At 42.7% G+C, this 14,359-nt stretch overlaps 1 protein-coding gene across 1 annotated transcript in view; it reads right to left on the bottom strand.

The window, feature by feature from the left end:
• Positions 1-1,253: 1,253 nt before the first annotated feature.
• GALC (galactosylceramidase) overlaps positions 1,254-14,359 on the bottom strand; it is a 53,883-nt gene continuing 40,777 nt past the window's right edge. The window contains exons 12-17 of the mRNA XM_052646831.1: positions 14,124-14,210; positions 11,955-12,105; positions 10,534-10,714; positions 4,955-5,118; positions 3,501-3,577; positions 1,254-1,518 (exon numbers count right to left, since the gene is read on the bottom strand). Of these exons, the coding sequence (XP_052502791.1) occupies positions 1,372-1,518; positions 3,501-3,577; positions 4,955-5,118; positions 10,534-10,714; positions 11,955-12,105; positions 14,124-14,210 (807 nt within the window). The 3' untranslated portion in view covers positions 1,254-1,371. The remainder of the gene's footprint in view (positions 1,519-3,500; positions 3,578-4,954; positions 5,119-10,533; positions 10,715-11,954; positions 12,106-14,123; positions 14,211-14,359) is intronic.

The following is a 14,359-nucleotide window of genomic DNA, read 5'->3' on the forward strand; positions in this document are numbered from 1 at the left end:
TATCCATTTACCAAGACTCACTGAACTGTACACTTAAAATGCGAACATTTTACTATATGTAAATTACACCTCAATAAAGTTAATTTTAAAAAATATGTAGTGACCTAAATTGGAAATCACTTAGACTGGTTTTAATTAAAAAATTTTCCTCTGTAACCTGATTTATTCTACAATTTAGTTTCTTGTCTCTAATGGTAATACAAAACTTCATGTTGGTTTAGCCTACATTAAATCATTATAAATTCCAAAACTGTAGAATTAGTTCAATGAACTTTTAAACCTTCATTATAAAAAAAAAATTATTTTATCCACATGAATAACTGGTTTGCTTCAAGGGGGTACACTAATGATTAGATATAAATTATAATGCATGAGAAACATTCTCACCTACACTTAAACATATTTGTACTTCAATTAAATACATACTTCTAACCACAACAAAATATTAGAGGATGCTCCAGTTCTATAAACCAGCAAAAGGTTAGGTGATCATCTATCTTCCAGGCACAAGGAGACGGAAGTATTCATTCGTTACTTTAGTTTGTCACCAGTGCCAGAAGAGAAGTCAGACCAGAAAGGCACAATGAAATCAAACGAAAAATGTGCTACAATTCTACCTTTGGACCCACTAACCACACTGGCTACATGCCAGGGAGCTTTCTTCCTCCTTCTAGCCACGTGGGAAAACGTTCACACAGTTGTAAGGGTCACAAGACTAAAAGCTGGACCCAAAAGAAAAAAAAAAAAAATGCAGGTAACCCAATTAATCTGCTAATATTTATTACTGTAGAAATATCTTTAGAGGTAGTTATTAATGAGCTATTTTTCAAATCATCTCACTCATCATAATTCAAAAATATATCACTTTAAAAAGGAAAAGAAAAAAATACTTTCAGAGTGCAGGCGTAACATGTTGGAGTGGTTCCCACACAGCAGAACTTCCAGGGTCTTCAGCTTCCTATGAGGCAGCGTGGCCCGCGATGGGGACACGCAGTCAGCGTGAACAGACACATCGCCGTCCGAGCGAGTGCTGGCCATCTGCACGGGCAAGTGTGATGGCAAAAGCCACCTCGACATTAGCACGAGGCATCGGGGTCTCAACACCCTAACCACTCCCAAGGATGGGACCCGCGTACTTCGTGTCCTATGTATGGGACACATCAGGTCATGTTAAAGCTTCACCTGTTTCCCCTTGGAATTAGTTCTAAAATAATCTTCAAGAGGATCAGCAAAAATATATTTTTCTCCCCATTTCCTCTTCATTATTTTTCGCCTCTGAAAGGCTCCTATATTGATCATCAAAACGAGAACTGGCTCTGAACCAAAAGCATAAAGAAGGACAATGCACAGTGTCCCGCGGCCCACTATGGATTAGTGCGAGGCTTCCACACGGAAGTTGTCAAACTGCGCAAATTCAAAGGAGTGAGTCCCAATCGCGGCCCAGCCGTTTTCTGGGAAGTTCACAGAGATGTTCTTCCAGAGGGTCTTGCCATTCAGCTTGCCGGAGGAGAAACGACCCTGGAGTGGAGAGAGACACACCCCTTAAGAGACATGGGAAAATGGCCCTCTGAAGCCTGCTGCTCAATGAAAGGGCCACCCACTTAGTGTAGCAAAGATGTAGCAAATATTCTTCTCACACAAGGCTCATCAAGGCAATAGGGTCCCACAACTTTGAGCAGAAGTTTGAAATGCAGGAGAAGTTTTCTCAAAGGAAATTCTCATCTATTTATATAAACAGTTCCCAAGGCACAAAATCCTCAATATTTCCTGTACTCCCCCAAAATGCTGTAAAATCTGTAGGAATGTAACACTTTTCATAACATCATGATAAAATTGTAAACAAAAGCTCACTAAAATAAAACATATTTCTTATTTACACGTAGTTGCAATTACGGCCTTTTAGCTACCAGCTCTTCAGACAGGACTGCAGGGGCAAGATGTTTATTTAAGGTCTTCATGAAAGAGAATGAGCCCAGCCAGGAGAAGAGTAATTAACCTTCACTTTATTGTTTTATCCTCATGTACAGAATATCACTTCGAGGTCATATCAAAAGCTCACCCTTATGTTAGGAAAACAGTAACCAGCATTTAAACTGGTGACTGGGAGGGGCGGGGGGAGTGGATGGAAGAAGAGAGAAACACCCACAGGAACAACGCACTGGTCACTGACAGAGAAAGATAAACATAGTGCCTTGCTCAGACAGCTGCCCTTCCTACTTAGCTAAGTGCCTGGCACACAGCTCTTACCATTATTACAGCTTGCTTGCGAGCAAACATTCACAGCACACTCCTTCCGGCCCCATTTAAAACTAGCTAATTTCAAAAGGGTGAAGAGCAAAAGACCCAAAGCGCTGGGCGGAGTCAGAATAAAATCCGCTCTCGAGTCACACGCTTATCATGGAATGGGCCTTCGTTGAGCTCTTGTGTTTTATGGCTGCAGACATGGCAACGAGCGATCAGAATCACAGATTTACCAGCGATGCTCAGGCCTGAATTCAAGTTGCCCGACTCCACGTGCAGAGCCACGTACGCTCCCACTACTGCACACCTCAAGGCGACCCAGCTCCAGCTCTGCCAGTGCTTGTTGAACCTCTTCCACCACTGAGGCACTGGTGACTATTACACTGAGCCCGGAGCTTGCGCACACAAATCCCATTAAGCACAGAAGCTCGTCTCCCCGCCCCGCCCCCGGCATCTGCTGTCCGGTCCTCTGACCGCAGCTCCCACCCGGCCAGTCAGAGGGCGCCCTCCGCTCAGACCTCGGCTCAGTCACCACCTCCAAGAGGCCTTCCCTGGCTGCTATCTGGAGAATCTGGCAGGGAAGCTACTTTATCTCATTATCCCATTTTTACCTTCACAGTTTTATTTGCTTATTTACAGCAGGAGTCAGCCAGCTCTGGCCCACAGCCCAGCCACCTATTTTTATAAATTCAGTGGAACACAGCCACCCCCGTTCATCCATCTACTGTCAAAGGCTCCATTCTCCCTACAAAAGCAGAGCTGAAGAACTGCAAAGTACATCACAGGGCGCTCAAGGCCTAAAATAGTTCCCTCTTTGGCCCTTTACAGAAAAAAAAGAAAAAAAAAAAAAAGCTTAATAAGTCCTGTCCCAGAAGAACAGAGGCTCTGAGAGAGCAGGAACCTTGCCTGTCTAGTTCACTACTATATCCCTAGTATTTAGAACAGTACGTATAGTAGACACTTGATAAAAATGTGTCGAGTGAAAAATAAAAATCATCTAACTCTCAAACAGCCCACAGAGCTTACTTCCATTTTAAAGATAAGGACGCAGAGGTTCACCAGTTGGGGTGAAATAACCCAGACGCACGCTAGCATCCCAAGGACTGGCGGTTTGCTGGCATCATGGCAGCTTCTCTGCCTGTTCTCCACTGCTTATCACACTTTCCCCACCTCATGTGATAACATAAAATGTTAAGAAAAAAAAAAAAAGACACAAGAAAGAACATTTTACCTCCAGAACTGGGATCGGCAATACTTACATTCAGAGTTAAAGTGAGTGTATACCATTTTTTTGCTGTAACATCAGCATGTCCTAAACTATAGATGATCCATCCAGCTGTAACACAAAAAGATTATCCTAGTTGGCATATTTTAAATCTAAATCACCGAATCCCAGAACTCACTGGGGGTTCTTGGCTGCATCCGTAGGCAGGGAAGTCGGTCATAAGAAAGATCGACATTTCCAAGATTTAAATCTACAACTGATTTGAAACAAAAAACACCCTTCATTGAGGAATGCACCCAACATGCAGAGATCCTGCCCTGAGCCATATACAATACATGAGCTCCCAAGAGAAGGAGCAAAATAAGCTTACAAACCAAGCAGGGCACGTGATGCCTTAGCATGTTTATTCAGGTCTGTATATACAGCTGATCGGACCAAATATGGAAGATAAGCAGGAACAGTCAAAAAACTACCATAAGATTTCCAGGTAGTGTAACTGACTACAAGGTAATATTAATTGCATTAGAGAATTAGAAAATAATGTCAATTTTTGAATGTTTTATATTTGAATGCCTGACAGAAACTCAGGATGAGATGTCCAATGGGCAGTTTAAGACACAGGGCAGTGGGGACTGAAGACAGAGATTTAAATCTCTGGTTCCACTACCTCATTTTGAGACCTTCAGCAAATCAGTTAACCTCTCTGGCACTCTCTTTTGGATTGGAAAATGCGAGGTACCTTCCAGCCCAGCCATGCTATGATTATGCAATTTCTATTCTAATATCCTTATTACCTACTCTCTCTTTAACTTCTATTTTATCATTGGAGCCCTTTAACCTAAGGAAGAAGCAAAGGGGGAAAACAATAGGAGAGAAGACTTTTTATTAATGCAGGATGAAAGTCAAGAGAGTTTGAATCAGAAAGAGTCGCCAATAAGATCTAGTTTCAACAGAGTGGTGTGTACCCAAACCAAAGTGAAGTAGGTGGAATTCAACTTGAACAGATTCTAAGTAGCTATTCTAGATAAAATACTATTATACATAAGACAGAGACTGTCAAGATGAATAATAAAGTCAAGCTGTTTTCAAGTTATTGACTCAATTAGGAAATAGGGTATCTCCATTTTAAGCAAGTTAATTCTTCCCTTTATATTTCCAGAAGCACACCAGCAACATTCTTGTAGCTCTGCTTCTTTTTTAATTTCCTGAGTGTTCTCTCCTCACCCCCACACCACACTCTTAACAGCCAGCTCAAGGCTACAATACCCGGGAGGCTTCGCACAGTTTCCTCTTTCACCGGGCTGCCTCTGTACTGATTAATTAACACTATAATTTGGAATCGTTCGGCGTTTGCTTACACATGCTGAATCTCTTCCCAATTAGATGCTCAAACACGGTGAGGTATTTCATTGCTCCCATAGGTAAAAAGCAGACACTCACAGCAACATATCACACAGTAAATGACGTGCCACAGAAGAATGCACTTACCTAGATCGCCTGTGACTCTGTAGGTTCCATTTGCAAAAATCCAGAAGAAAATCCCTCTGGCGCTTCTAATCAAAATACCACCTTTATTGACTCTTCCAGCAATGAACACGCCTCCCTTCTCAGGGGTCTCTATGTACACATCACACTTTATAGTCAGATTGGACCTGCAGAATCAGAGTGTTAGTGCTTTTAATTATGTCGTTTCAGATGCAGCACCAGCGGCTCACTGCACAGCCACATGCTTCCCAACGTCTAACTGAGGGAAGGATGTGTTTCGCTAAGTCCATATTAATAGCAGGCATGGGCGTCAAGAATCTTCACCAATAATGGTTTTAAATTTCACATGACTAAAGTCAAGTCATTTCACTGCCTCTTTAAAATGACTTACTATTGGAAAATAATATTTATTGTTTTCAAGTTTCCTAAGAATATATTTCCTGTAGTTCTATAATAAAATAACTTCTTACTCTAAGAATATAATAAGAATCCATTTTTTTCTAGGAATACATAAAAGACAGGTTTCCACGTAAGTCTGAGCAAAAAAGTTTATTATTTACATCAGCAAAGAGAAGCAGTGAAGGCTACGTATTAGGAGCCTCTGGGAAAAGTTACTTTGAGGCTAATTTTTACATTTAACCCTAAAAAGACTTAAAAATGACAGGAGAAAGATCTAACATCATTTTCTCTGTCAAGTCAGAGTCAACTCTCCCTTAACTCTGCAGCAGGCGTTTTCAGACTTGAGCCTCATGGAAGTCACCCTGGAGGGCGTGTCCGATTCTGCCTGCCAGCCCCACTCTCAGGGTCTGACTCAGCAGGTATAGGGTGGGCCCTTGAACCGGCATGTCTAACAGACTGCCAGGTGACGCTGATGTTGCAGGTCCAGGAACCTCACTCTGAGAACCATTTTCCCCTGTAGGGTATCTCTGTCTATGAAGAGGCAATAACACCCGGGTTTTGGCAGTGCTGACTGACAGAGTATATCAAAGGAGAACAAAGATTCAGCCAACCAGGAGCTAACAGGGCATCATCAATGATGCCCTCCTCCAGGCTTCCTTTCACAAATGCTACCGGATTTCTTTTGCAGTGATTTGTTGTTGTTTAGCTGCTAAGTTGTGTCCAACTCTTTGTGACCCCAAGAACTGCAGCCCACCACGCTTCCCTGTCCATGGAATTCTCCAGGCAAGACTACTGGAGTGGGTTGCCATCGCCTTCTCAAGGGATCTTCCTGACTCAGGGATCAAACCCAGGTCTCTTTGCGTTGGCAGGCGGATTCTTTACCGCTGAGTCACCAGGGAAGCCCAAAGTCACCCCAGTCCAACATGACCTCTGAAAACAATTCCCCTCCTACTCAAATTTTAAGTGCAAATGGGAAAGAATTAGCTTGCACACAGCCAAGCAATGAAGCAAGCAATTTATCTAAAACTAAGAATGCCAAGAAATATATTTTTTGAAATGGGGAGAAACTGGATCTAGAATTATGTGGCTTTTACATTTCTCCTTACTGAATTTTGCACAGGGCAATGTTACTTTGTAAAGGAAAATATAAAAAAGAAGCACCTACAACAGGTACACAACCATCAGGGAAATCCTAATTTAATCATTTAATCAAAGCTGGGCTACTTTACGGGAAGACCAAATGCTAAGTAACTAGAGCCCAGTCTCCTGTATGTTCCCACCCCCACCCCCACCCCCGCCCCCTGCAGAGAGTGCTCTTTTCTGTGCAGATCACCACCAGCATGAGACCACCTGGGACCGGACTGGCTCCTCAAATCCCCTACCTCTCTGCCGGTTCATCAGAGCCTATCAGCACCATAAACTCATTCTATTTAGTGCGACAGTCAGAGAAGATCAGATGTTTTCTTTTTTTACATCACATTCCATAATAAATTATTCTTGCATCAGAACTTACAGGCAATTTTACAGATAAGGAATAAAATAGAATAAAAATTTGGCTTCATCTTCCACAGTCATAACCCCTCAGAAGTGCTGAGAGAATAAAAACCAGCCAACATATTAAGCAAATTTGATCAAAAGGATTCAGAGTTTAGGTCTGTTCAAAAAAGATAATTTTGTGATTGTCCTCAGATCCCAGCCAAAGCTTACTAAGATGAACGTTTGAAGGAGCTTTGGGAAAGTCCACCCTCTATAGTCAAATTACTGTGCTAACACTTAACTAAATCTAAACGTGAGGGAGAAGGCAATGGCACCCCACTCCAGTACTCTTGCCTGGAAAATCCCATGGATAGAGGAGCCTGGTGGGCTGCAGTCCATGGGGTTGCTAAGAGTTGGACACGACTGAGCAACTTCATTTTCACTTTTTACTTTCATGCATTGGAGAAGGAAATGGCAACCCACTCCAGTATTCTTGCCTGGAGAATCCCAGGGACAGCAGAGCCTGGTGGGCTGCCGTCTATGGGGTCGCACAGAGTCGGAAACAACTGAAGCGACTTAGCAGTAGCAGCAGCAGCAAATGTGAGGGAAATTCTGTCCTAAACACAGTTCAAAAAACTGACGGCACCCTGCATGCACAGAGCTGACTGGAACAGCACTCTGGATACACTCTAACTTTCCGTTTCCTGCCCTCAGGGAGAAGACAATGATTAAAACAAGGCTGTGAGAGGAGGTCCAAGAAGCAGGGGCTACAGCGCAGGACAGACCTGGCCTCTGGCCCTGGTTCTGAATTTAAGAGTATGGGATCTTGAACAATCTTACCCGGACGCCTTAGTTTCCCAGTCTGTAAGGTAGGCAGAGTGCTGCCTTCAGCATAAAGCAGCCATCAGAAGCACAGACCAGTGTTCAGTGTTACCCAGCTTTCATTCCCTCCACTCCCTGCAATAAACCGGCATCGCAGCCGAGGACAGAAATGAACGTGGGATGCGTGTGCATCTCTCAACAGCTCTGGCTCCCCTGCACCCAGAATAGGATAATGAGAAACAACACAAAGTAAACAGGATGAGAGCAAATTTTACAAGGTTGTGGAATCAGGCCCGGAAGTGTGGATCAGGTTAGGTGGGGGTCGCGGTGTGTTCCTGAGCAGCGAAACGACAGGAGGAGTGGGGAGCTAAGAAGGACGGAAGCAGTCCTCTCTCAACGTGCGCAACTGAGGTTTTCTGGTTCTTTTTCTTTCAGAATATGCCACTCTTTCCTTCTCTCCCCACTTCACTTCATCCTCCCCTTCCCTACCTCCTTCCCCACTGCAATAGTAAAGATTGAGTACTGCTATGTAAATACTGCAAAACCTTCAAAGTTACCAAGAGTTTTGGTTAATCCTTGGATGGTGTTCTGTATCATCTCTCCATTAAAATGAAATTCTCTCAACTCTTCCAGATTCTCAGCCAGAAACAAAACATTTGGGGTTCAGAGAGAACTTCATGTAGAATATTCACAGGCATGGGAGATAAGGATTGCCCCACAAAGTATCTATGGCGGCTGGCTTCCAGACTAGTGGTCAAAATATAACAGGGCCCATCCCTTAGACAAATAAACTCAGTCACCTGTCTTACAATAAGACCATTAGTAAAAAAAAAAAAAGGAAATCACAAAGCCCACTGACATGACCAGAATATCCAGATAAAGTGTCAAGTACAGAGATCAAATTGCCAACATCCATTGGATCATCAAGAAAACAAGAAAGTTCTTGAAAAAACCATCTACTTCTGCTTTATTGACTATGCCAAAGCCTTTGACAGTGCGGATCACAACAAACTGTGGAAAATTCTGAAAGAGATGGGAATACCAGACCACCTTACCAGCATCCCTGAGAAATCTGTATGCAGGTCAAGAAGCAACAGTTAGAACTGGACATGGAACAACAGACTGGTTCCAAATTGGGAAAGGGGTACGTCAAGGCTGTATATTGTCACCCTGCTTATTTAACTTATATGCAGAGTACCTCATGTGAAATGCCAGGCTGAATAAAGCGCAAGCTAGAATCAAGATTGTCAGGAGAAGAGGAACTAAAGAGCCTCTTGAGAAAGTGAAAGAGGAGAGTGAAAAAGTTAGCTTAAAGCTCAACATTCAGAAAACTAAGATCATGGCATCCGGTCCCATCACTTCATGGCAAACAGAGGGGGAAACAATGGAAACACGGAGAGACTTTATTTTCTTGGGCTCCAAAATCCCTGAAGATGGTGACCGCAGCCATGAAGTTAAAAGACACTCACTCCTTGGAAGAAAAGCTATGACCAACCTAGATGGCATATTAAAAAGCAGAGACATTACTTTGCCAACAAAGGACCTTCCAGTCAAAGCTATGGTTTTTCCAGTAGTCATGTGTGGATGTGAGAGCTGAACTATAAAGAAAGCTGAGCACAGAAGAACTGATGTTTTTGAACTGTGGTGTTGGAGAAGACTCTTGAGAGTCCCTTGGACTGCAAGGAGATCAAACCAGTCAATACTAAAGGAAATCAGTCTTGAGTGTTCATTGGAAGGACTGATGTTGAAGCTGAAATTCCAATACTTTGGCCACCTAATGTGAAGAACTGACTCACTGGAAAAGACCCTGATGCTGGGAAAGATTGAAGGTGGGAGGAGAAGGGGATGACAGAGGATGAGATGATTGGATGGCATCATTGACTCGATGGACATGAGTTTGAGTGAACTCTGGCAGTTGGTGATAGACAGGGAGGCCTTGTGTGCTGCAGTCCATTGGGCTGCAGAGAGTTGGACACGACTGAGCGACTGAACTGAACTGAACTGAACAGAGATGCTGGTATAAACAGTATTTCTGTTGTATAAAAAGATAATCCACCAAAGTTATCCTAAATTAGATAAGAATTCTTTATCCTAATAATTCTTTATGGTGCTATAATGGTTCCAGAAACTTTGGATAACTGAAAGTTTCTCAAGACTTATATCAGAGCTTGTGACTAGAACTGCATTTTATAACACAGATTAAGGCTCTGCAGAAGGGATAAAGACTTCTTGCAGCATTCCTCAAAGAAACAATTCAAGGCTCTCTTCCAAATTATCTTCCCTTCCCTGTCCGACTTCCAGGCTACAGATATGGCTATTTTGTGACTTCGCATTAATAGTTACTATCACTAAGCCTGAAATGCTTGTATTTTATGTCTCACGGTGGAAGTATACTAGTTAAATTCACTAGCCAACTGAACGATGATTTGCCTTTTACTATTGCCATCTACTGTCATTTTGTAAACAGATTTTGCACAAAGGCTAAAACAGTGTAATTCAAGTATGGGTCCAGCAGGTGGCAACACCAGATCAACACATCAACTCTCCAGCAAAAAAAAAGCTTAAAAACAACATGCATATCACAAAGTCTGCTTATGCATAAATTTTAAATTATAATTGGGGCCAAAGCCCTCAGATTTCACACTAAAACCAATCTTATCCTGCCACGATTACTATTAAATTGGGGAAATCTGAGGGAAGGACACTGAACAACAGGAAAACGACTGGCTGGTTTGCACCCACTGTGGTATTCAACGGTTATCACGGGCCTGTTAGGCTCCTGGACAAGGAGAGCTGTTGTGGAGTCCTGGCTTCAGAAGGTACCCGATGACATTACAAGGTTATTTCGCCAGATCTACGGTAAAGATGAGGTCAGTTTTACATACCATGTGTAATCCCCGATAACACTGATGGTGTTGAACGCATCGGCAGCCCACGTGATGGGCCTCTGATTGAGGACCTGCCGCAGTGTGAAGCGATGGTCTCCGGGGTCTTCCATATTCACGTAGTATTCAAACACCCCGGTCTGGTCAGCAAAATTTGGAGCTTCACTAAAAAACGGGTAATCTGTTCAGAACACAATAAATGAGTGTTGAGTTATCAAATTCTTACAGCATCTCTCCTCTCTAATGTTTTCTGGTGCATTCTGATATACTTCTGAAAAGGTTTAAGTAGGCAAATGATATTTTTTATTGTTGTTCAGTCGCTAAGCCGTGTCCAACTCTTCGACCCCATGAACTGCAGCATGCCAAACTGCCCGTGGGATTTCCCAGGCAAGAACACTGGAGCGGGTTGTCATTTCCTTCTCTAGGGGATGTTCCCGACCCGGGATCGAGCCCCTATCTCCTGCATTGGCAGGCAGATTCTTGAACACTGAGCTACCGGGGAAATGATACTTATAAATAGTCAAAGGGTAGGGTTAGGTAATTAAAGAGCTACTGACTTTATGTCATCCTTGTTAAATATCAATACGATCAGTCTGACACACAGACTTTACATATTCAATCCATGCAAATGCTTAAGAGGAAAGATCCTGAGTTCAGGAACACGCAGACCTGGCTTCAAAGTCTAGCTCAGTCAGTTCCCCACGCAAGCTGTTTAACTGCCCTGACTTCCAAGTTTTCACTGGTATGAAAGTGGTATGCACTCAGTAGAAACTGTACCTCAAATTTTGGATTTTGATAAGCACACCCTCTCACACTGCCTCTGCAGGCAGTGGCAGTGAGTAGCAAAAAGCCACAGCGCCATCAGCCACACAATCTCGAGGGTAAACAACAGAGTCACTGAGCGCCATTCTGGACCCTGACGGCCGTCCTGGGCTCCCTTTCTTTACAGCATCGGGAGCGACAGGAGACACGCCACACCTTGTTGGGCTTTGTGTTAGAGGGTTCTGCCCAACTGCTGGGCCACATAGGTGTTTGAAGCACACTGAAGGTAGGCTAGGCTGAGTTAACAGGTTTGGTAGGCGAAGTATATTAAAGTACATGGAGTACAGTTTTGACTTACAGTATTTTCAACTTATGGTGGGTTTATCAGGACCTACCCTACTGTAAGTTGAGTAAGGTCTGTACAACTTTCATTCCAACAATAACCTCTAAATTTTTTCTGGTACTGAAAATTACAGGGCCCTCAAGCTGTGAGGTTACTTGGAAGCAACAGAGAAATTGGGTTCCTTTTACCACATAGAGATTTAGAACTAAATCAGTGTGCTTCTCACAGACCCCGTCTTGCACCAGTTTGATAGGTAGAAATCTATGCATTACTGCTGAAAATGGGAACCAAGTGAAGTGTCAGTACAAAGACCTACCAATGTTGAAGTTATCCTCATAGACAGAGGGGAAGCGCTGGGGCTTGGGAGGTGGTGGGAAGCTGCCTTTGCGGCCGGAGGTGAGTGTGGTGAGCGTGAACAGCTCGTCCTCCTGCAGTTCCAGCGTGAAGCTGCCACCGCTGTCGAGCAGCTGAGAGAGAAACGACGCTGTGGTCAAGCCAGGCGCCTCAGCTCATCTCACGTGAGTCAAATAGCTTTTTAAAAAATGAGCTTAAGAAATGCCAAAGTGATTTCTGTTGGAAGTCCCTAATTATTTGTGAATATGCACACTTAATACCAAGGCCCTGGACATCTTTTCTCTTAAGTTCTTTAGAAGACTTTATACAGTTACATTCTAGAAAGGATATTAGGAGAATTTCACTTCATACAAGGAAGAAGGAACAGGTGACCCCCAAATCTGCTTCTATCAGCCTATGCTTTCCATTGGACTCTAAGGTCGTTAAAGCCTGTGTATAAATGAAATATGTGTACCTAAGAGATCTGCTTACTTATTTTTTAGGACTTCACTAAGGTAGAAATATTGGTAAAATCTTACTGTTGACTCAGCTATTAAACACAGAAACCTTACTATTAATTTAAAAAAAAGTCCTATCTACTCATCACATGTTCAATACATATTTCAATTAGCAAACTAGGTTTATGTTTTGGCTATGTAATCTCTTAAAGCCATAATCGCTTCATCTCTAAATGAGTAGAAAATACATACCACATAGGGCTGTTGTGAGTATTAAATGAGACAATATTCATAAAGTTCTAAGCTCAGTGAGTGACCCAGAAGAAACATTCCCCACATCATAGGTGTCCTACGGCAAATACAAGCCTCTAAAGACAGGGAAAGCTTTTGCATAATTGACGTTGGCACTAAATGTATGCTCACTTCATGAAATCTGAGCAGTTCTTCTTTTCTACTTTGAATTAAAGGTGTTTATATCACACCTTTGCTTCAATAAATTGTTGGTCAGATCTATGAAATATCTAATACCATATTCTGTCTTAGGAGTAACCCCAAATGATATATTTTTCTTATGGGAAAATCATTTTCATGATGTTATTTCTAGCAATGTGTCATACAAAAAGTAGATGCTACACTAACTTCATTTATTGATAGTGACCAGTTGAGTCACAGAACATTAATAATTACCAGAAAAAGTAGGTTTGTGTCAATTAGGCAAAGTGATGTGCTTGCATGGACCAATTCAGTCTTTGAAACATTTACTGATAAGAAACCACCATTTACTAAGCTCCACACTAGGCACCTGGGACAAAAAGGCAGGGACCTTTAAGGATGTATAAGGCAGGGACTCAATCATTGAGGCAGCCGGTGCAGCAGGGACATGCTTACTAGGCAAACACACATCCCCAGGTGGCTATGATCCTAAGACTGGTGGGAAGGCTTCAGAGAAAGCCACACTTGGGGTGAGTCTTGAAGGATGATAAAAATACAAACAAGGCATCCCAGGAGGAAGAAAAATCATGTGCAAAGTCACAGAAGTAATTAACTTGGCATAACCATGCTCTGAAAACTGCAAGAAGTTTAGTGTGAGAAGAAAGATCAATTTAGAAGGACAGGCCTCTAGAAAAGAAAGCATTCTTTTACCTCGTGAGGTATTAATGAGGTCACATGTTACACAAGGAATGTAAACGGACAAAATCGTTACGGCCTTTGAGCAAAGGACAGACAAAAGCCAGCTCTGGGAGCAATGTGATGTTTGGGAGAGAGACTTAAACGAGCAAGAGAGAGTCTCTGAAACCCAAGAGAGACCTGATGAGGAACTGAATGCGCAGGAGCAGCAGGAACAGAGAATGAGGCCTGGGCAGGAGAACTATGTGGGTGACGCTGTCCGTACTTGTCACGGAGGGTGTTCAAAGAATGGGTGGGAATGACAGTCTCAAATGAGACTCAAATTTCTGACCTGGGCAACCAAGGGATGATACCGTTCACCAAGACAAACTGAATACCAAGAGCAAACCCATCTACCAAAACATACGTCCTCGAAGAGGACTTCTATTTTTAAAAATGGGGGGGGGGCAACTTTATCTCTATTATGCTTCAGCCATAAATCAATTATGAAATTAAAAACTAATTCATTAATCAAATTTCTGTTCCCTACTGCAATGCTCAGACTATAGGAATTTATTTAGAACTACCCATAGAGAATCCAGTTGTTTGAAGAGAAATCTCTCCGATGGTTTTCCAAGTTTGGTATACCACACCTGCAGCTCGGGTATTTGGCTCTGAGGAGGAAACACAAAGAAAGCACTGCTGAGTGATTCACCATCTTCTCCTGGAGGACTTCTAAAACCTGTACCAGCAAGAATGAACCAAGGATAAGGTGCATTCTATTTCTACCTACCAAAAGACCCACCTCAAACCTTAAGCAACA

This window comes from Budorcas taxicolor, chromosome 10, assembly GCF_023091745.1.
Source record: "Budorcas taxicolor isolate Tak-1 chromosome 10, Takin1.1, whole genome shotgun sequence".
Classification (NCBI taxonomy): Eukaryota; Metazoa; Chordata; class Mammalia; order Artiodactyla; family Bovidae; genus Budorcas; species Budorcas taxicolor.